The 22,093-nt window shown below is 44.2% G+C and overlaps 1 protein-coding gene across 3 annotated transcripts in view; it reads right to left on the minus strand.

The window, feature by feature from the left end:
• Positions 1–22,093, minus strand: part of abl1 (c-abl oncogene 1, non-receptor tyrosine kinase) — a 176,006-nt gene that overhangs the window by 89,906 nt on the left and 64,007 nt on the right. Inside the window, exon 1 of one of the 3 annotated variants that reach the window (XM_078226239.1) lies at positions 7,772–8,266. The exons of the other annotated variants lie outside the window; for them this stretch is intronic. Within the exon in view, the coding sequence (XP_078082365.1) occupies positions 7,772–7,856 (85 nt within the window). The 5' untranslated portion in view covers positions 7,857–8,266. Of the gene's footprint in view, positions 1–7,771; positions 8,267–22,093 lie in introns of those variants that run through there. 3 annotated transcript variants of the gene reach the window in all.

Consider the following 22,093-nt stretch of genomic DNA (forward strand, 5'->3'; position numbering starts at 1 on the left):
TAGCCACAACTGCATGCTGGCTGTCAAGTGATTGGCGCAGAGGGACACCCAGGGTCCTTTGGATGTCAACATTTCCCGATCTATCACCACTTAGAAAATACACTGGCATTCTGAACTTCCTTGTGAAGTGGATAAATACCACACCTAGGAGAATCGCAGGATAATTACTAATGTGGTGGGCCATTCAACCATCTTAACACATCCATCCAGAATGACGCTATAACCCTCCAGCCTCTCCTCAATTGCAGCAGCCAACTCTTCCAGTCCTAGGTTTCACTTTTCTTGTTGGAAGCTACAGCTCTGGGCTCCTCTTCAGATTATTTTCTTTACAGATTGAGCTTTTCCATCCTTTGACTATCTTACACACTTCTAAAAGATCACCTCCTAGGCTCCTAATTTTAAGAAAATTGTGAAAAGAGAGCTTACATTTATATAGCAGCTTTCATGGCCCTCAGTATGTCCCAGAATCATTTACAACCAATGAACTAGTTCTGAAGTTCACTGTTCAAATGCAGGAATTGCAACGACCGACTTGCACACAGCAAATTCCCACAACATCAATGTGATAATGATCAGTGAAGCTGCTTCAAGTTATGTAGATTGAGGAATAAATATTGTGAAGACATGGGAGAACTCCCTTGTTCTTCTCCAAAATAGTGTCATGGGATTGTAGGTCCACTTGAGGCAGACAGGGTCTTGATTCAATGTTTCATTAAAAGGATGGCACCTCCGACAATATAGTACCCCCTTAGTACTGCAATGGAATTTCCAACCTAGATTTTGGGCTTGGGTCGCTGCAGTAGGACTTGAACCCACAACCTACTGACTCGGAAAGTGTGACTCACTAAGCCAAACTAACAGGTACCTTCACATGTTCAATAGTAAGATATTTGGAAAAAACAAACAGGTCCTTGCTCCAGCAGTTGCAGAGCTCCAGGTCCTGGTGACAGGGAAGGTGCCCAAACCTTGCAAGATGGCCAGCACAAAAACCAGCACATGCTTAATGATTGTGGCACTATGTTTTGCCATTGCACTGGACAGTTTCAGTAACAGATTTGACCCTTCAACACATTAAATGTTCCTCAGAAAGGTTCCCTGCAACATGAAGCACACCGCAAAGCATGAATAAACTTAACCAAATAGGAAGACATGGTGGCACAGCTCCATGGAATACCAACACGGTGAAAAAATTCAAGCGTTTCCATCATGCAATCCTTGACGTTAGTCACTGTGAAAATCTGCCGAGGGGATGTTAGGCATCTTCCCCAGGGGAGGAAAAGTAAACCAGAGTCATACTGAATCATTCTACATATTTTTTTACCAGTTGTGGTGCGCCAGCAATGGCTGCTGCCAGGACCATGTTGCCCAGTCATCACCTCTGCTACTCCTGGTGAGTGGTCTCGAAAGCACCAAGAAACAGGAATGTGGACCGCTCGAGTGAGAGTGCCATTTCATTCAAGTCGGATTAAATGTGTCCCAAATAACTGCTTTAACTGAATCCTGTGCATCACTAAGAAACTGCCAACATAGAATAGCTAAGCAGTTTAATTGCATTAGCAAATTTACGCACAATCTGAGCAACTCATCACTGACACATGATTGGCCATCATTGATTAGTTTATTCTGCAACCTGCAGAGAAGATCTACACGTCATTGTGCACCCAAGTTTCATAGAGTTATCCAACAGTAACTTTGACCATGAGGTTGACTGCCAAATCCAGCAGTTAATAAACCTTGGTTAGACGTCCAGGTCATCAGTGCTGTGCTTGTTCAACATAGAACAGCTGCAAAACATTGTAGGCGTATACAGTTTGATGTTAAGGGAGATGGTTTGAAACCTTGTTCTACAATCTACTACAAACCTCAGATCTCTACATTCCTCTACTTCTGGCCTCTTGTGCATTTGGTTGCGCCTTCAGTTGGCCTGATCATAAACCCTTGAATTTACTCCCTAACCCTGACTGTTTCTCTCCCTACTCTGTTAAGCTACAAACCTTTGGTCACCTGTCCTAACATCTTGTGAGTCATTGTCAAAATTGTCTGACAACACTCCTGCATTGGACTTTGGGACATTTTATTATATTAAAAGAGCAATACAAAATGCAAGTTGTTTTTTGTTGAAAGGCTCGCCATCCTCTCTCGGTCAGATGGCACCAAATAGTCCATTATTTGGGGTACCAGATCTAGCTTAGAAAGTTGAACATTCCAACCTCTTTGCCAGATTTACCAGGCACAAAATCTGGATTGACACCTGTGTGCTGTACTGAGGGACCACCGCATTAAGTGCCATTCTTCATATCCTTGTTCAGGTTGATGATAAAAGATTCCATGGTGACACTGGATAAGAATTGGTTTCAGCCAATATTCCTTCATCAACACATACCACCAAAAACAAATTCATTTATGGAATACTGTTGGTGCAGATTGGTTACCACATCGCTCTCTATAGTAATTAATGCACTCCAAAATACCTCACTATGCTTCAACATATTCTACCATTGTTGGCTGCTCCTTTAATCCCTCCATCTTGCTCTTGGATCCCACAAAATTCTTTCAACTTTGCCTCAGGATCTCCTGTAAACCCCTCCAATGTGCACTCAAGATGTGCTCTAAATTCCTCTCACTTGCTCTCTGGGATGCCTGCAAACAGGGGTGGCATGGTGGTTAGCACTGCTGCCTCAGTGCCAGGCACCTGGGTTCAATTCCGGCTTGACTGACTGCCTGTGCAGAGTTTGCACATTCTCCCCATGTCTGCATGGGTTACTTTCGGGTGCTCCAGTTTCCTCACACAGTCCAATGATGTGAAAGTTAGGTTGACTGGCCATGCTCAATCGTTCCTTAGGGTCGGGGGATTAGCAGGGTAAATACATGGGGTTACAGGGATAGGGCCTGGGTGGAATTGTTGTCAGTGCAGGCTCGATGGGCCGAATGCTCTCCTTCTGCACTGTAGGGATTCTATGATCGTTGGGCTGTGGAAGGAAACTGGAGCACCCAGAGGAAACCCAAGCAGACACGGGGAGAACATGCAAACTCCGCACAGACAGTGACCCAAGACTGGAACTGTACCCAGGTCCATGGCGCTTTGAGGCAGCAGTGCTAATAACCATTGTGCCACCTTTACAGAGAAAGAAAAAGAAATATTTGCCTTTCTATAGCACCTTTCATGACCTCAGAATATCCCAAAGCACTTTACAAGTGAAGTACATTTGAAATATGGTTCCTGCTGTAATGTAGGAAATGTGTCAGCCAGTATGCATTGCAAACTCTCACAAACAGCAATGAGATCATGGCCAGATGGTTTATTTTTTGTGGTGCTGCTTGATGGGCAAATGCTGATCAAAATACCAAAAATCTCCAGCTCTTCCTCGAAATACTGCCACGGGATCTTCCATGTCCACTTGAGGAGGCAGAGCCTCAACTCATCTGAAGGACGGTGAGTGCCAGCCAGGATTTGTGCTCCAATCTCTTGGAGTGAATGCACAACCTTCAGACCAGGGCCGGGAGACACAAAAACAAGTGTCAAAACCCACTTCTGGAACACTATTCATATAAAACACACTCGGGTGATATGCATTTGGGTTTCATACCAAGTTCACGCCACAAAATCATCTGCATACAATCACAGAATCCTACAGTGCAGGAGGGAATTCGGCCCATCAAGTCTGCACTGACCACAATCCCACCCAGGCCCTATTCCCGTAACCCAACTTATTTACCCTGCTAGCCCCCCCTGACATTCAGGGGCAATTTAGCATGGCCAATCCACCTAACCTGTACATCTTTGGGCTGTGGGAGGAAACCGGAGCACCCGGAGGAAACCCACGCAGACACGGGGAGAACGTGCAAACTCCACACAGACAGTGACCCGAGGCTAGAATCGACTGCGAGGCAGCAGTGCTAACCACTGTGCTACCGTGCCATCAATTACATGCAAGCAAAAAAATATAAATGTTTTACAAGATTGTTTCTCAAACCAGGGTCCCCAAAAATGGCAAATTTCAGAATTTTTCTCAACTTGGTATTGCGTCTGCTGCTACCTGTTCATAAAACTCGCTTTTTGTAATCGCAAAGCCGTTTTCCATCAGACAACTGACACTTTCAGAAGCTGGGACTGAGTTCCTTGAGGGTGTGGCAAACCTGGAAAGGTTTAGGGATTTCCACACCTCCCTCCCCCAGAGAAGAAGAAATGTTTGAAAACCACTATTTCAGAACTAAGACAACAGATTCAATTGATAAGTGCTGTGGACCAAACTAATTTGCTCAGCAGACTGTCACATGTTCCTGCATGTTAAAAGTAAAAATTGAAGTCTCCGAAATAAGAAGCTGTTTAGCTGAAAAATATTTGCTGCCTCGCTGCAAATGTGTTTTGTCTTGATATTTATTCAGCAAGGGGTCAACTACCTATTTGCTACATCTGCCAGATTCCTAACATTCCCACCTTATCAAACCAAATAATCCATCAACCTATCCGCTGCAAATATAGATTCTGATCAGAGGAAGCGTCAGCAAGTTTCCCTCTGTCTATGCTGAGGGGCAAACCATATTTACTCTTAGGCATTCACAAAGCAATCAAATGTCTGAAGTGGATGAGTAACATTCACCTGTTACCTTGACAGGTAGGTTATTTCCAAGAGTCAGGACTGCAACAATTCAAGAAGGCAGCTCACCACCACCTTCTCAAGGGCAACTAGACAGGGGCAATAAATGCTGGCCCAGTCAGCAACATCCAGATCTCCTAAATAGTTTTTTTTTAAAGTTCTACTGCTTTTGGAAGAATTAGTAATACTGGGCAAAAATAGTTATAGATTCTAAAGTTTTGCAATTAACTCTTCACCAATACAAAGTTACAACAACTTGCATTTACATCAAACTTTTAACCTGAAAATATCTCAAAGCGCTTGACAGAGGTGCAATTTTTATTTTAAAAATGGACACTTTGAACTGAGAACATTCAAGAGACAAAACTCATCATTTTCTGTTATTTTTACTGACCTTGAGAAGCCAAGGATTTACAATTAGTTCACAATCTCCAAGAGAATATATCCAACATTAACAAACCTGTACCATACCTCAGGATGAAGCACTTACAGCTCTTAAAGATTACATACAAATCCAATTTTAGTATTATTCATGGCATAATATACCAGACCTTAGGAAAACAGTGCATCACCTGAATTATGAGAAAGCACACAGATGCCATCTCCCTGGCTCAGCACTCAACTCTAGAACACCTAGATGACAAAGACACCGATGTCAGACTCCTATTTATTGATTACAGCCCAGCCTTCAACACCATTATTCCCACAAAACTCATCTCCAAACTCCGTGGCCTGGGCCTCACCTCCTCCCTCTGTGACTGGATTCTAGACTTCTTAACCCACAGACAGCAATCGGTAAGGATAGGCAACATCACCACCTCCATGATTATCCTCAACATTGGTGCCCCACAAGACTGTGTTCTCAGTCCTGTAATATACTCCTTATACACCGCTGACTGTGTGGCAAAATTCCCCTCCAATTCAATTTTCAAGTTTGCTGACGACACCACCTTAGTGGGTCGGATCTAAAACAATGACGAGACAGAGTACAGGAATGAAATAGAGAATCTGGTGCGATGACAAAAATCTCTCCCTCAATGTCAACAAAACCTAAGGAGATTGTCATCGCACTTCAGGAAGCGTAGTGGAGAACATGCCTCTGTCTACATCAATGGGGACGAAGCCGAAATGGTCGAGAACTTGTAGTTTTTAGACGTCCAGATTATCACCAACCTGTCCTGGACCCCTCATGCCGACACTATAGTTAAGAAAGCCCATCAACGCCTCTACTTTCTCAGAAGACTAAGGAAAATTGGCATGTCAGCTACGACTCTCACCAACTTTTACAAATGCACCGTAGAAAGCATTCTTTCTGGTTGTATCACAGCTTGGTATGGTTCCTGCTTTGCCCAAGACCGCAAAAAACTACAGTCGTGAATGTAGCCCAATCCATCACGCAAACCAGCCTCCCATCCATTGACTCGGTCTACACTTTCCACTGCCTCGGTAAAGTAGCCAGCAAATTAAGGACCCCACGCACCCCAGACATGCTCCATTCCACTGGGGAAAAGACATAAAAGTCAGCATCAACCAACTCAAGAACAACTTCTTTCTTGCTGCCATCAGACTTTTGAATGAACCTACTTTGCATTAAGTTGATCTTTCTCTACACCCTAGCTATGACTGTAACACTACATTCTGCACTCTCTCATTTTCTTCTCTATGAACAGTATGCTTGTCTGTATAGCATGCAAGAAACAATACTTTTCACTGTATACGAATACATGTGACAATAATAAATCAAATTAAAGAATGGGCGGCATGATGGCACAGTGGTTAGCACTGCTGCCTCACTGTGCCAGGGACTCCTCTTCGATTCTCGGCTTGCGATAGTGTCTGTACGGAGTCTGCATGTTCTCCCCGTGTCTATATGGGTTTCCTCCAGGTGCTCTGGTTTCCTCCCACAGTCCGAAAGACGTGCTGGTCAGGTGCATTGGCCATGCTAAATTCTCCCTCAGTGTACCCGAACAAGTGCCGGAGTGTGGCAACAAGGGGATTTTCACAGTAACTTCATTGCATTAACTACATTGTTAATGTAGGCCTATTTATGACACTAATAAATAAACATTAAACTTAAAAGAATGGATGGAGCTATTTTGCAAGTTCTGTACCAAGCTACACCTTTGGATACTGTTCTACAAGAAAACAATGGAAGCCAGGAGCCTAACTCTGTCAGACTCAAATCAGCCGATTAGTCAAAACCAAAATCTTTGGAATTCCTGTCGGTGAATCTTTGGAATTTTCTGTCCCACAGTGCCTTAGAGGCTTAGTCATTAAGTATGTTCAAGACTGACATCAATAGATTTCTACATATTAAAAACATCAAGGGCTAAATTGCTTCAGTGTCGGGGGGGACTAACTAGGGTAAATGCATGGGGTAGTGGGGATAGGGCCTGGGTGGGATTGTGGTCGGTGCAGATTTGATGGGCCAAATGGCCTCTTTCGGCACTGAAGGATTCTATGTGGAAATAATGCAGAAAAACGGCGTTGGAGTGTACAATCAGCCATGATCCCACTGAATGGCAGAGAGCTCGAGGGGCTAAATGGCCAACTCTTGCTCTTATTTAGAATCTCTATCGTGCAGGAGGCAACCATTCGGCCCATTGAAGTGCCACTGACTCTCTGAAAGACCAAACAGTTGGAAGCCAAATATTACAGCACATTTCAATTGTCTGCTACAGCCCAAATCAAGAAGCTTCAGGGAATGTTGTCAGTGAAAGCCATACAAAAAAAAAATCAATAGGAATTAATTACTACACATCAACGGAACACGCTTCAAGAGCTATATATTTTCCCCAACGGGCTAATTTTTTTTTCTCTTTCTGGCACACTAACATTCTTCACATAGCTTTGCCTCTGACATTAAGAAAGCTCCCATTTTATAACCGGTTGAGCAATCTACACTCGGGGTTAAAAAAGTAACCATTTCAATTCGGAGGAAAGCTTACACGTGGGGAGGGGGTGGAAACACACAAGTATTGAAGTTTTCTACTCAGGCAAAAGAGCAAAATGTCTTCCCAAATTCAGCTGTTTGCGTCTAAAGCGGACGCAAGCTGCTATCTCCCCCACTCTGTCTCCCTCAGTCACATGAGAGAAGAGGCCACTGCAAAAAAGAGAGTTGAGGAATTCATTTCAGGGCCTCTCTCAATTCCTGGGGCACTCGAAAGCCTTACCTTCCAGGTAGCAGCTGGATGAAGCAGACAGAGTCTTCCTTGATTTACACCCCACCAGCTTACGGCAAATCTCCAGCATTTTCATTTGTTAAACTTCAATTCGAAGTGATTCCTTTTTTTTTCCGTTTCTTTTTCCCCCTTCTTTCTTGCTTTAGAAGTAGTCTCCCCACGTTTAGTGAAAAGAATTCCAACTCCAAACCCTGCTCAGGGCTGTCTGCCTCACATCCAAAAGCAGAAAGAGGGGGAGGGGGGTGGGGAGTGAGGCGCTCAGTGTTTGATTTAAGAGGGAAAACTTTTTTTCCTCTGGTCTGCAGTCTGAACTGAAGCTTAGCGAACATGCACCGCACCCATTTTCTCGCAGCAGTAACTCAAACCCAACTTCACTTTCTTGGGCGAATTAGCTGTTCGGAGCAGTGGAGAGACTGTGCGAGACATATGAGCCTGCTTTTCCTGAGCTCTCTAACACACACACACACACACCCCCAGCACTGGGAGACTTGCTTACGTTACACATCCAACAATGAAGCCCTTTGAAGCTCTTGCCTGGCTTCCATGGGTGACATCAGCAGACTGGAGCCACCCACACAGGCTTTAATAAAAGCCAGTCAAAGCTCAGCCTTGTGTTTCTGATCCACAGAAACTGGCAAATGGAGCTCGGGAGGGAGGAATCACGAAACATGTGAGACTTCAATGTCACAGGTAGATTTACACTAACACTGCAATTAAGTTACTGTGAAAATCCTTAGTCATAAAGGTTTACAGCATGGAAACAGGCCCTTCGGCCCAACTTGTCCATGCCGCCCTTTGTTTTTAAAACCCCTAAACTAATCCCATTTGGCCCATATCCCTCTATACCCATCTTACCTATCTAACTGTCTAAATGCATTTTAAAAGACTAAATTGAACCCGCCTCTGGCAGCTTGTTCCAGACATTCACCACCCTCTGAGAAAAAATTGTCCCTCTGGACCATTTTGTAACTCTCCCCTCTCACCTTAAATCTATGCCCTCTAGTTTTAGACTCCCCTCCCTTTTGGGAAAAGATACTGACTATCTAGCTGATCTGTGCCCCTCATTATTTTATAGACCTCTATAAGATCACCCCTCAGTCTTCTACATTCCAGAGAAAAAAAGTCCCAGTCTATCCAGCCTTTCCTTATAACTCAAACCATCAAGTCCCGGTAGCATTCTAGTAAATCTTTTCTGCACTCTTTCTAGTTTAATAATAACCTTTCTATAATAGGGTGACCAGAACTGTGCACAGTATTCCAAGTGTGGCCTGACCAATGTCTTGTACAACTTCAACAAGACGCCACATAAAAGCAAATTACTGCGGATGCTGGAATCTGAAACCAAAAGAGCAAATGCTGGAAAATCTCAGCAGGTTTGGCAGCATCTATAAGGAGAGAAAAGAGCGGGGTCTGCACTCAAAATGTCAGCTCTTTTTTCTCCTTACAGATGCTGTCAGACCTGCTGAGATTTTCTAGTATTTTCTCTTTTGGTTCTAGTCGCCACACTCTGGCTTGCAACAATCTACACATTTCCCACTTGAGTTTTATACAAACAAAAACAGGTTAGTTAGTCCAAAGATGTGTGGGTTAGGTGGATTGGCCATGCTAAATTGCTCCTTAGTGTCAGGGGGACTAGGTAAGGTAAATGCATGGGGCTACAGGGATAGGGCCTGCGTGGGATTGTGGTTGGTGCAGGCTCGATGGGCCGAATGGCTTCCTTCTGCACTGTAGGATTCTATGATTACTACCTTGCCCCCAGCCCCGTCCCCCGCCGCACCCAAAAAACCCTCAGAATGGTTAAACAGTCGACATGAGGAGAAGCTGTTTTTTTAAAAAGGAGTGGCTAGGATTCCGAAAACACTGCCTGATCAGGATGCAGATTTAACAGAAGTCTTACAAAAGGGAATGAGATAAATAATTGAAGTTTAAGCTGATTTATTCGCGTCACAAGTAGGCTTACATTTACACTGCAATGAAGTTACTGTGAAAATCCCCCAGTCATCACACTCCGACGCCTGTTCGGGTACACTGAGGGAGAATTTAACATGGCCAATGCACGTAACCAGCTTGTCTTTCAGACTGTGGGAGGAAACCGGAGCACCCGGAGGAAACCCACGCAGACATGGGGAGAATGTGCAGATTCCGCACAAACAGTGATCCAAGGTGGGAATCGAACCTGGATCCCTGCTGCTGTGAAGCAGCAGTGCTCACCACTGCCGGAAGAGAGTTACAGGAATATTGGAAAAGGGGCAGTGAAAGGGTCTAACTAATTGCTGTTCAAAAGAGCTGGCACAGATTAGATGGACTGAATGGCCTCCTTCTCTGCTATAACCCAGAAGGAACAGATTTAAGGTGACTGGCAAAGGAATCAATGGTGACATAAGGACTCATTTTTTTGTGCAACAACTTATGATCTGGAATGCACTGCCTGAAAGGGCGGGGGATGAAGATTCAATCGGAATTGTCAAAACTATTTGGATATAAACTGGAAGGAAAATTTACAGGGCTGGGGCTGAGATTAAATACATAGCTCTTTCAAACAACTCACACCAGCACAATGGGATGAATGGCCATCTTCCATGCTCGATCATTCCAATTTCAGGAAATCATTTTCTCATTTTTGAGACTGACTTTGTAACATCAAAATCATTAAAATCTCATCTGCATACATTTTCTGTTATTGTTGATGATAAATTCTTTCTTTCTGTTATGGAAATTATCAGGATACAATCCCACACTTCTCCCCATGGGATCCCTACAGCACCACAGCTGGTGGAAAGCTGTAATTACAAAGTGACAAATTTACATGAGATTTTCATTGTAAACACACCCATTGGAATTCCGAATATAATATTAAAAGGGATGTAATATTAAAATTGATTTAATCTGCTCATCCTTCAGAAACAGGCTCCAGAGTGTTCCATAGACCCCAGAACCTGCCCTGCCATTTAACAAGGTTGTGGCTGATCTTCCACCTCAACTTCACATCCCTGTCCGATCCTCATATCCCTCGATTCCTGTACTATCCAAAAAATCTACTGATTTCAGCCTCAAATATACTCAACAAGTGACCATTCCCAGTTCTCTGGGGTAGAGCATTCCAAAGATTTACAACCCTCTGACTTTTTTTAAAATTCATTCGTGGGACATGGCTGGGCCAGCACTTACTGCTCATCCCTAGTTGCCCTTGGAAGGCAGTTGAGAGTCAACCACGTTGCTGTGGCTCTGGAGTTACATGTGGGCCAGACTGGATAAAGACGGCAGATTTCCTTCCCTAAAAGGACATTAGTGAACCCAATGGGTTTAACAACAATCAACAATGGCTTCATGGTGATCAGTAGATTCTTAATTCTGGATATTTTTTATTGAATTCAAATTCCACCATCTGCGTTGACGGGATTCAAACCCAGAACATTAGCTGAATTTTTGGATTAATAGTCTAGCGATACCATTGGGCCATCTCCTCGTATAATTATGAGAAGGTGGTGGTGAGCTGCCTTCCTGAATCACTGCAGTCCATGTGCTGTGGGTTGACCCACAATGCCGTTAAGGAGGAAATTTCTCCTCATCTCCAAATGCCTGACCCTTTATCCTGAAACTTAGTTCCAGGCCGTCCAGCCTGGGGCAACAGCCTCTCAATGTTTAACCTGTTAAGCCCCCTAAAAGTTTTATACATTTCAATATGATCACCTCTCAATCTCGTACGTTCCAAGGAATATAGACCCATTCTACTCAATTATGCCCTACTTTGTCTGAAGACTATATTTGGCCCTCATTTCCATATCCAAAGGCATGGAAGATTGGCTGACATTTTTACATGAAATGGGTGGTTTCACATGGTCTACAGTTAGTTCGCAAGGTGCTTAATTTAAATGATGTACCTTTCATACGAGATTCCTATTCATCTATGTTATTTACACTGCTGAATTCAAATTATTCACAATGTTTTAGTACAAAAATTACTTTGAATTACCTGTAGCCTTCAGAGCAATTTCTCCAACAGCACAAAGACTGAAAGCAAGTTTCAACAGCTGTACAATTATGGACCGTACACATTCCAAGCAGCCTTAAATTAAAATGACTGCTTCTTCTTTTATTGTGTAATTACATCTTGCATGGAGCCATAAGGAGCAGGAAGCACCTAGTTTGATCACAGGTTTTGTTCGAGTTAGCTGAACTTTGCTGGGACAGTTCCGAGACGCTACAGCTGACCAGTGTATCTGGGTTTGAGTGGGGAGTAAAGATCGCTGCTTTTGATTGCTATTCAGTGACTTTGGCTAGAAAGTGCACATGAAGATAAGACAGGATCAGCCAGCTGTGATGCTTCCACAGTTGAACAGTTCACGGATGCACACTCGAATCCCCACATAATTCATTTTGGATTCTTCCTGCCCACATTCTCTTCTCGATCCCTACCCAATTCAGAACTTTACTGAAAAAACCAACTCCTTAATGGTGTTCAACTCTCCCGCCTCAGATGCTCTCCTGCGCATGACCTGACTCATATCTGTGTTTCGAGGCAACTCTCCCATCCACTGACTCTGTCTACACTTCCTGCTGCCTTGGAAAAGCAGCCACGCACCCCGGACATTCTCTCTTCCACCTTCTTCCGTCGGGGAAAAGATACAAAAGTCTGAGGTCACGTACCAACCGACTCAAGAACAGCTTCTTCCCTGCTGCTGTCAGACTTTTGAATGGGCCTACCTCGCATTAAGTTGATCTTTCTCTACACCCTAGCTACGTTCTGCACCCTCTCCTTTCCTTCTCTATGAACGGTTTTGCCTGTATAGTGCACAAGAAACAATACTTTTCACTGTATGTTAATACATGTGACAATAATAAATCAAATCTACCATTTATGGCATCATAACTGAACTTGATTCCGCTGTAGCCTAATGCCCCCACACATGCCTATCGAGGGAAGAGGATTTCAATTAAGATCTGACTGATTTTTCATCTTCCCAGAACTATGGGGCCAATTGTACTACCTTCTGCCACCATTAGCCAACAGAGACCAATAATTGAACCAGAAACATTACTGATCCATGTGGGTCAGTGACTGTCATTAAACTGGGCCTTTGAGGCAGCTGTCATAAATGTAACGTGTGTTTGCGGACTTGATTGTCCCTCATACTGTTTGGGATTTGCCAATCACTGACGTTTCTAGATTCATTGTGGAGCTGTAATCTATTGAATCTAAATGACTGTTAATAAATGCTTAACATGTTGCACCAAATTCCACATGCTGCTAGTTTAATGGCAGTGCTTACATTTTTTTAAAAATGGGCCAATACTGCTTAAGAATTTGGTGCAAGTGTTTTAGGACATTTGTACAATAATACGGCAGAATTGGTTCCGCCCTGCAGTTTGCTTAGATATTTGAAATACATTTTAAGGAACTGTTACTTGGAATAGTTTACCTATTTCCTTCCTTTTATAAGCCACTAACCACCGTGCTTCATGCTTTGGCTGAGGAGCTGGGGTAAAATCGGAGAGACTTTGACAACAGCTGTCAATGCATTTCATCAGCAGCAGCAGCAGGAAGTATGACTCAAACAACTTAAGGTGGCCAATAGCAATGCAGAACACCTCACTCCATCCAGTTACCCAACGAGGAACAGACCATACTCATCCAAATAAGGAAACCATGATCTAAGTAACAGGAAGCCATACACTCCAACATACTACCTAATTCGTGAAGGCCATGTGCTATGCTGTAACAGGCTAGCAATAGAACCCCTCATCTGCTTCCTTGCTTCTGCTGAACATTAGCAGAGGCTGCACAGTTATCGGCAAACATTGCTGTCAATCTGCACGTAGCAAGGTCCCGCGAACATGCAGAGGCTCCAACAACACAGCACTCCCTCAAAAAAGACCTGCAATTATTGCAACTGCTTTTCACCTCACCATCACTCACCGGATGTCCCAAGGTGCTTCACGGCTAACAAAACCCTTTTGAAGAGCAGTCACTGTGGTAATGTAGGAAACACAGCAGCCAATATCATAGAATCCCTGCAGTGCAGAAGAGGCCATTTGGTCCATCAGTCTGCACCAACTCTGACAGAGTATCTTACCCAGGCCCCATCTCCCACCCTATCTCCGTAACCCCACACATTTCCCATGGTCAATCCATTTAACCTACACATCTTGAGACACTAAGGGGGCAATTTAGCTTGGCCAATCCACCTAACCTGCACATCTTTGGTGTGTGGGAGAAAACCCACACAGACGTGAGGAGAATGTACAAACTCCACACAGTCACCCAAGACTGGAATTGAACTCCAGTCCCTGGAGCTGTGAGGTAGCAGTGTGCCGCACAGCAAACGTGTACGTCCAATCCAATTATCATAATTTCAGCTTGCTCCTATTTAATCATCTGAGTTTAACCAATTGTGGTGATACTGTGCCTTTAAGAAATGTATTTGAGCCACATTCTTGTGCAGAATCTGTTGTAGAATCAGAGCCATAGTGTCTACTGGCATGCTGCATGGTTGTTGCAACAGCCTAATTGTTTCTAGTGGCTAGAATGTCTGTTTTAATCTGAACTAATGCTGTTCTGCTGTTTTCCCCGGGGATTTTGCAGAGTGGGGCTTCATTTGGATGATTGGTAGATATGGTCATGTGACAGGGAAGCTGGGCTTTTTCACAGAATACTCAAGTTTAGGTGCTACTTGAGAGAGCAGTCTCTCTTTACCCCTCTCTGAAGTTGGAGGCTGGCAGCTGCCAGAGTCTATGTTTACCTCTGAGGTTTTGCTGTTTTGAGGATATATCCTCCTCTGAAAATTGGCATCACGTGAGCATGCTTGCTTTTCTGCTTATTAATTCTTAAGAATGGTGCATGTCTGTGGGATATTGCTTTTAAATTGGAACAACAGAGGTAGCTAGCTGTTAAGAGTTATACTGTGCCATGCATAGCACGGTGGCAGAGTGGTTAGCACTGCTGCCTCACAGCACCTGGGACCCGGGTTCAATTCCCAATTTGGGTCACTGTCTGCGCGGAGTCTGCACTTTCTCCCAGTCTCTGCGTGGGTTTCGTCTGGGTGTTCCAGTTTCCTCCAATAGTCTGAAAAACGCACTGGTTAGGTGCATTGACCATGCTAAATTCTCCCTCGGTGTATCCGAACAGGCGCTGGAGTGTGGCGACTAGGGTATTTTCACAGTAACTTCAGTGTTAATGTAAGCCTACTTGTGACACTAATAAAATAAACTTTAAACATGTTTCAGTCTTGTAATCAGTAAAAGTTATGCTAATTATTTTTATTATATTCTAACTGCGTTCTTAAATAAACTTTGTTTGATAAAAGCTTCCGAGTGGGTCACTTGAATCATACCTGGAGTGAAACACCTTATGCTCACCAATGTCAAAATCAAATGTAAAACTTGGGGTCTCGGCTAACTTCATAAAACACCATGGAGTTTCTGGCCTGGGTCTTAACACAATTTTTTTAAATGACATATTCAAGATCAAATGCTTGCTCCTATATACAGCAGCACAGGTGAATTGGTGCCCACCAATGCACCCAATTGATATTGTCACAAACGACAATGTGATAATGACCAGATCATTTGTTTTTGTGATGTTGATTGTGGGATAAATACATGTCAAGACAGCAGAGGAAACTTCCCTACTCTTCTTTAAAAGCGCCATGGATCATTGACATCCACCCGAGCACGTAGTTGGGACCTTGATTTAAAGTCTCCTTTGAAAGGTGGCACTTCCAACAGTGCAGTACTCCCTCAATGCTGGCCTGGAATGTCAGCCTTGATTTCTGTACAAAACCCTTGGAATGGAACTTGAACCTGGAACCGTGTGATTCAGAGGTGAGAACACCCAACTGAGCCACAGCTGACAGTGGCTCCACTCCAGTGGAGTGGCAATTGAGTCTGGGCCTATGGTTGAGGACAGCTCAGTTGAAGGTAAGTAAGTCACGCCCCCATTTGGATCGTTGGGGGGGGGGGGGGGGGGGGGGAGCGTTTGCACGTATGTGTGGAAAGGGGTGAAAGGTTCTGATTGAAAGCCATTGACTTGATACATTAACTCTGTTTCTCTCTCCACAGATGTTGCCAAACCTGAGCATTTCCCAGCATTTTGTTTTTATTTCAAATTGCCAAAGTCCACGGTATTTTGTAGTAGGGATACCACTGAGTCAAGGTGCATCAGTTTAATGGGGACAATGCCGTCTCAGTGGATTTAATATCATGCTGTGAAATTATAAAGATGTTAAAACCTCTTCTATGCTGCTCTACCAGGTTTAATAAGATCTCAAACATCCCCCCAAAGAATGACAGACAGTGTAGCTATATGGGATATTGGTGCATGGAGGGACTGGATCACTCAGTAGCCTCCATATGCTCCAGAAGGCTGGTTCAGTATCCATCTTGGTTTCGACAAGATATGAAGTGGGAACATATCTGTCAACCTACAGAACTTGTATTTATATAGCACCTTTCACAACTTGAAGATGTACCAAACCCTTTACACCCAAGTAAGTACTGTGGCCATTGTTGTAATATAGGAAATGCAGAAGTCAATTTGCAAACATCCACATGTAGCAATGTGTTAATCACCAGATTATCTTTTAATGATGATCAAGGGATAGATATTGGGTAGGACACTGGGGTTAACTTCCCTGTTCTTTCACAAAAGTCCGTCATAGAATCTTTTATGTATAGCTCAGAGGACAGTCTGGGCCTCGATTTAGCATCTCATCCAACAGTTGATACCTCTCGCAACACTGTTCTTCCTTAGTACTGCACTGGAATGTTCAACACGGATTCAATTCCCGTACTGGCTGAGTTTATTCATGAAGGCCCCGCCTTCTCAACCTTGCCCCTTGCCTAAAGTGTGGTGATCCTCAGGTTAAATCACCACCAGTCAGCTCTCCCCCTCAAAGGGGGATAGTTACCAGGGACAATGGCGACCTTACCTTATCTATTGGAACGTTAGCATAGATATTAAATTGGGCTAAACTCTCTGGAGTAGGACTTGAACTTACAACCTTCTAACTCAGAGGCGAGTGCCACCCACTGAGCAATGGCTGACATGTAAACTAAACGCTCTGAAGAAGAGACTTAGACTGGAAACATTTTCTCTCTCCACAGAAGCTGCCAGACCTGTTAAGTTTTCTGTTTTTATTTCAGAGTTCCAGCATCTGCATTATTTTTCTTTGAGTTAAATAAAAGCAGGAAGTCAACCTCAAACAGCAGCTCTTCGGATGCTGTTAGAAGTAGCTTTTCCAAGGTTTGCCAGTCAAGTTTGTTGGAACTCAGACAGCGAAGTGGTGAAAGTTAGAACAGCAGCCTAGTCTACACACTTATAAACTTTAATTCACAGGGAAACCCACTTGGTCTCATGCATCTTCAATCCAATTATCACAATTTCAGCTTGTTCTTATATACCCATCTGAGTTTAACCAATTTTAAAAAATGACAAATTAACAAAAGGTCAAATGCTTGCTCCTAGGTGGATTAGCCATGGTAAATTTCCCCTTTGTGTCCCAAGATGTGTAGGTCAGATGGATTAGCCATGGTAAATGTGTCGGGTTACAGCGATAGGGCGGGGAGGGGGACTGGGTAAGATGCTCGACAATCACCAGGCAAGACTGTTCTCTTCCTGTTGGGGAGCACTTCAGCGGTCACGGGCATTCGGCCTCTGATATTCGGGTAAGCGTTCTCCAAGGCGGCCTTCGCGACACACGACAGCGCAGAGTCGCTGAGCAGAAACTGATAGCCAAGTTCCGCACACACGAGGACGGCCTCAACCGGGATATTGGGTTCATGTCACACTATTTGTAACTCCCACAGTTGCGTGGACCTGCAGAGTTTCACTGGCTGTCTTGTCTGGAGACAATACACATCTTTTTAGCCTGTCTTGATGCTCTCTCCACTCCCATTGTTTTGTTTCTTAAAGACTTGATTAGTTGTAAGTATTCGCATTCCAACCATTATTCATGTAAATTGAGTCTGTGTCTTTATAAGCTCTGTTTGTGAACAGAATTCCCACTCACCTGAAGGAGGGGCTTAGAACTCCAAAAGCTTGTGTGGCTTTTGCTACCAAATAAACCTGTTGGACTTTAACCTGTTGTTAAACTTCTTACTGTGTTTACCCCAGTCCAACGCCGGCATCTCCACATCAAGATGCTCTGTCACAGAGTCGGTGCAGACTCTGAGCCGAATGGCCACCTCCTGCACTGTAGTGTTCTATGATTCCATATACAGGAGTACAGGTGAATTAATGTCCACCAATACACTCTATTTTGTATTCATTCATAGGATTAACAAGGTTGATGCAGGCTTAATAGAAGATCTCTTAGGTGAACCAAGGGCACCCACCAGTTTCCAAACTACGTGGATCTGAAAGATCCGTAGAACACAAGCAACTGGTGGCCTTTACACATTCAAGGAATGTCATTGATGACACTCATGCCATAGTCACATATATTCATTAGGAATTTTAAAAATAAAGGGACCTACATTGAGCATGACATTTTTGCCAAACTTGCAAATTGCCATGAGGTTATTAGGTTAAAGCTAAGAGTGCAGACTAGATTCCACAGGACTAAACTGGATCACAATACCGCACACCCAATGTAATGCAGGCGACATGTCATCTTTGTGCTATAGAGTCATAGAGATTTGCAGCAAGAAAACAGGCCCTTCGGCCCAACTTGTCCATGCCGCCCTTTTTTTTTTAAAACCCCGAAGCTAGTCCCAATTGCCCGCATTTGGCCCATATCCATCTTACCCATGTAACTGTCTAAATGCTTTTTAAAAGACAAAATTGTACCCACCTCCACTACTACCTCTGGCAGCTTGTTCCAGACACTCACCACCCTCTGCGTGAAAAAATTGCCCCTCTGGACACTTTTGTATCTCTCCCCTCTCACCTTAAACCTATGCCCTCCCCTGCCTTTGGGAACAGATGTTGAGTATCTAGCTGATCTACGCCCCTCATTATTTTATAGACCTCTATAAGATTACCCATCAGCCTCCTACGCCGCAGAGAAAAAAGTCCCAGTCTATCCAGCCTCTCCTTATAATTCAAACCATCAAGTCCCGGTAGCATCCTAGTAAATCTTTTCTGCACTCTTTCTAGTTTAATAAAATCTTTTCTATAATAGGGTGACCAGAACTGTACACAGTTGCCTGCTCATTATCTTGACTGCGTACAGCCAGCTCAAACTGTGCTGCTGATTGGCTGCATATATCAACAGGGAGAAAAATGTTATTTGCTGACTCTGCTTAAAGCTAGCTGCACTTCTTAAAGGTAACCTTTACCACAAAGGGGAGGTGCATTGTGGCTGCTGTCGGTGCTGATATTTGGAATAGAGCTATGCAACAAAGAACAACAATTGATCATCAGAGAGAGGTCACAAAGGTTTTCCAACACTGCACTGGAGTTATGGTGGAGGAGAAGCAAAGAGGGATGTGTTGTGTCATGTGGGTGCAGGAGGCACACCAGAAACACACCAATAAAGCAATGGGGGCAGAGAGCCACAGATGCTAATAGAAGTAGCACAGCCCCAAAATCACAAATGTGTTGCTAGATGTTTAATGACTTAAAACAAATGGTCAAGCTCAGTAAATGCATCTTCGAATGCAATATCTCAGCAACTGCCTCATGACTCTCAACCACTGCTTCATTCACCCAGCCCTACTGGAGTACCAATTCCCCAATCAAGACTCCTATCTGACTATACTTCATCTCACCCTCACATACTGCATGACAGGAATTTATCCAGGCTCCTTGGCCGGCACCTTCCAAACCCAAGAATGCTACCATCTAGATGGCAAAGGGTGCAGGTGCATGCAACTGAAAGTTCCCATCCAAGTCACTCACCATCCCCTGGAAATATATCGCTGTCCCTTCACTGTCGCGGGGTCAAAATCCAGGAACTCCCTCCCCAACAGCACTGTGCGTATCCCTACACCACAGAGACTGCAGCAGTTCACAAAAGCAGCTCACCACCACCTTCTCATGGACAATTAGGGATGTGCAATAAATCCTGGCCTAGCCAGTGATGCCCACATCCCATGACTGAATAAAAAACTTCACACTACTGCAAGCCTCACACTCAACATCAGAGCTTGCACACACCGTCATCTATTCAATCGTGACAGCCACAACACCCAAATATTTGCATGACACTCACTGACATGCTTCTCTCTCTCTTGTTGGATAAGGTGGTGCACAACCAGAGGTGGCAGAAAATTACAGGAGGGGGAAGGCCATTTCTGCCTGTTCTAAACTCCTTGGTTTATATGGTGCTGGCCATTGCTGAGGCTGTGGTCAGTGACTATATCCTCATATCCAATGATCGTGCTCACGTCCCACTTCCTCCTGACCCCACTGTTTCTTCTGGCTTACAAGCTGCAGATGGTGTCAGCATGTACTTCCTACTTTCCCCACTGGACAATCTTACATATGTCCCTTTTTCCTTTCAGATACTCCAGAGATGTGACGTGGCCAGTGGAGGAAGACCAAGATGACAATGCTGGAGGCACACTCAGCCACCGCTCAGATTTGATACACACATACCTTGGAAGATATTTTGATTTCCAGCCAGTGTGCTACAATGAAGATAGTCTTAATGTATTACCTAGAAATCTGTGTTTGACATGGAACTGTGAAAATTCTTTGTCAGACCCAGTCTGTGTCGATGTTTATGATCCACAGAAACCTCCTCCCAACCTTCATCTCACCCTCTCAGCATATCCTTCTATTCCTTTCTCCCTCATTGTCTACCTAATTCCCCCTTAATTGCATCTATGCCATTTGCCTCAATCTCTCCACGTGATTGAGAGTTCCATAATCTCGATGCTCTGGGGAAGGCCTCCTCCTCCAGGTCCCATGCCCTAAGATGGCATTAGCCACCATGGACTTCCACTGGATTGGTCCATGATCGTGCTTGGCAAGGTACTGATTTGATTTGATTTATTATTGTCACATGTATTGGGATACAATGAAAAGTATTGTTTCTTGTGCGCTATACAGACAAAGCATACCATTCATAGAAAAGGAAATGAGACGAGTGCAGAATGTAGTGTCACAGTCATCGCTAGGGTGTAGAGAAAGATCAGCTTAATATGAGGTAGCTCCATTCAAAAGTCTTATAGCAGCAGGGAAGAAACTGTTCTGGAGTCAGTTGGTACGTGGTCTCAGACTTCTGGATCTTTTTCCCTACGGAAGAAGGTGGAAGAGAGAATGTCCGGGGTGCATGGAGTCCTTGATTTTGCTGGCTGTTTTTCCGAGTCAGCGGAAAGTGTAGACAGAGTCAATGGATGGGAGGCTGGTTTGCATGATGGACTGGGTTTCGTTCACGACCCTTTCAAATTCCTTGCGGTCTTGGGCAGAGCAGGAGCCATACCAAGCTGTGATCCACAGTAGAAAGCATTCTTTCTGATTGTAACTTCAAAAGTTGATGAGTGTCGTAGCGGACAGGCCAAATTTCCTTAGCCTCCTGAGAAAGTCGAGGTGTTGGGCTTTCTTAACCGTAGCATCGGCATGGAGGGGACGAGGACAGGTAGTTGGTGATCTGGACACCTAAAGTGAAAAATAATCTCCTGCTTTAGGTGGAATTCTGTGACCACTTAGAGGCAAATTTTTGATGAGTCCCGAGGAATATTCTGTGGCCAAAATAAACAGGACAGCTCGACCACCAGTGCCTGGCATTCACTCACCGTCTTGACAAAAAAACAGAATGAAAAAGTTCAAATGCCAAATTCAAATGATGGGTGGGGAGTACACGGGGAGAGGGGAAGGGAACCGGGTCGGGAAACGTGTACAGCAGAGTGCGGGCTAGGACTCAAACGGACAGGGGGCATGCTGCCTTGGAGGGCATGGGCAGAGGATGGAGTGCATAGGGGGACATACAGTAGCTGGGGATTTGTGGGAGTTGGGTTGGGGGGGGGGAGCAATGAGGCTGAGGGGAGACCGGGTGCTGGAGTGAGTGCGGCCTTATTTGGAAGCTCCTTTCATAATCTGAAAAACTGGGATGAGGCACAAAGGAATCTTCTTGCAGAGCTTATTGGGAACAGCGACAGCTGCAACCTGGGCCCAAACAAAACCAAAGCCATTTCACAAGGCAATGTATTTAGCGTCCTGTGATGCATGCTAAACAAACATTTCCTCATTTGATGCTATAGAGTTTATAAGAACTATAGAAATCAGCTACGCCTCCACCAAATGATCTTGAGTATTCTTTAAAAACACATTAAATGTAGACACTAAAATACTGGGTTTGCAGTAGGATGGCCCAAAATGACACGAATTTGCAGGAACACGGATTGTGAAATGAAATGTAACCATCAGAA

This window comes from Mustelus asterias, chromosome 13, assembly GCF_964213995.1.
Source record: "Mustelus asterias chromosome 13, sMusAst1.hap1.1, whole genome shotgun sequence".
Lineage (NCBI taxonomy): Eukaryota > Metazoa > Chordata > Chondrichthyes > Carcharhiniformes > Triakidae > Mustelus > Mustelus asterias.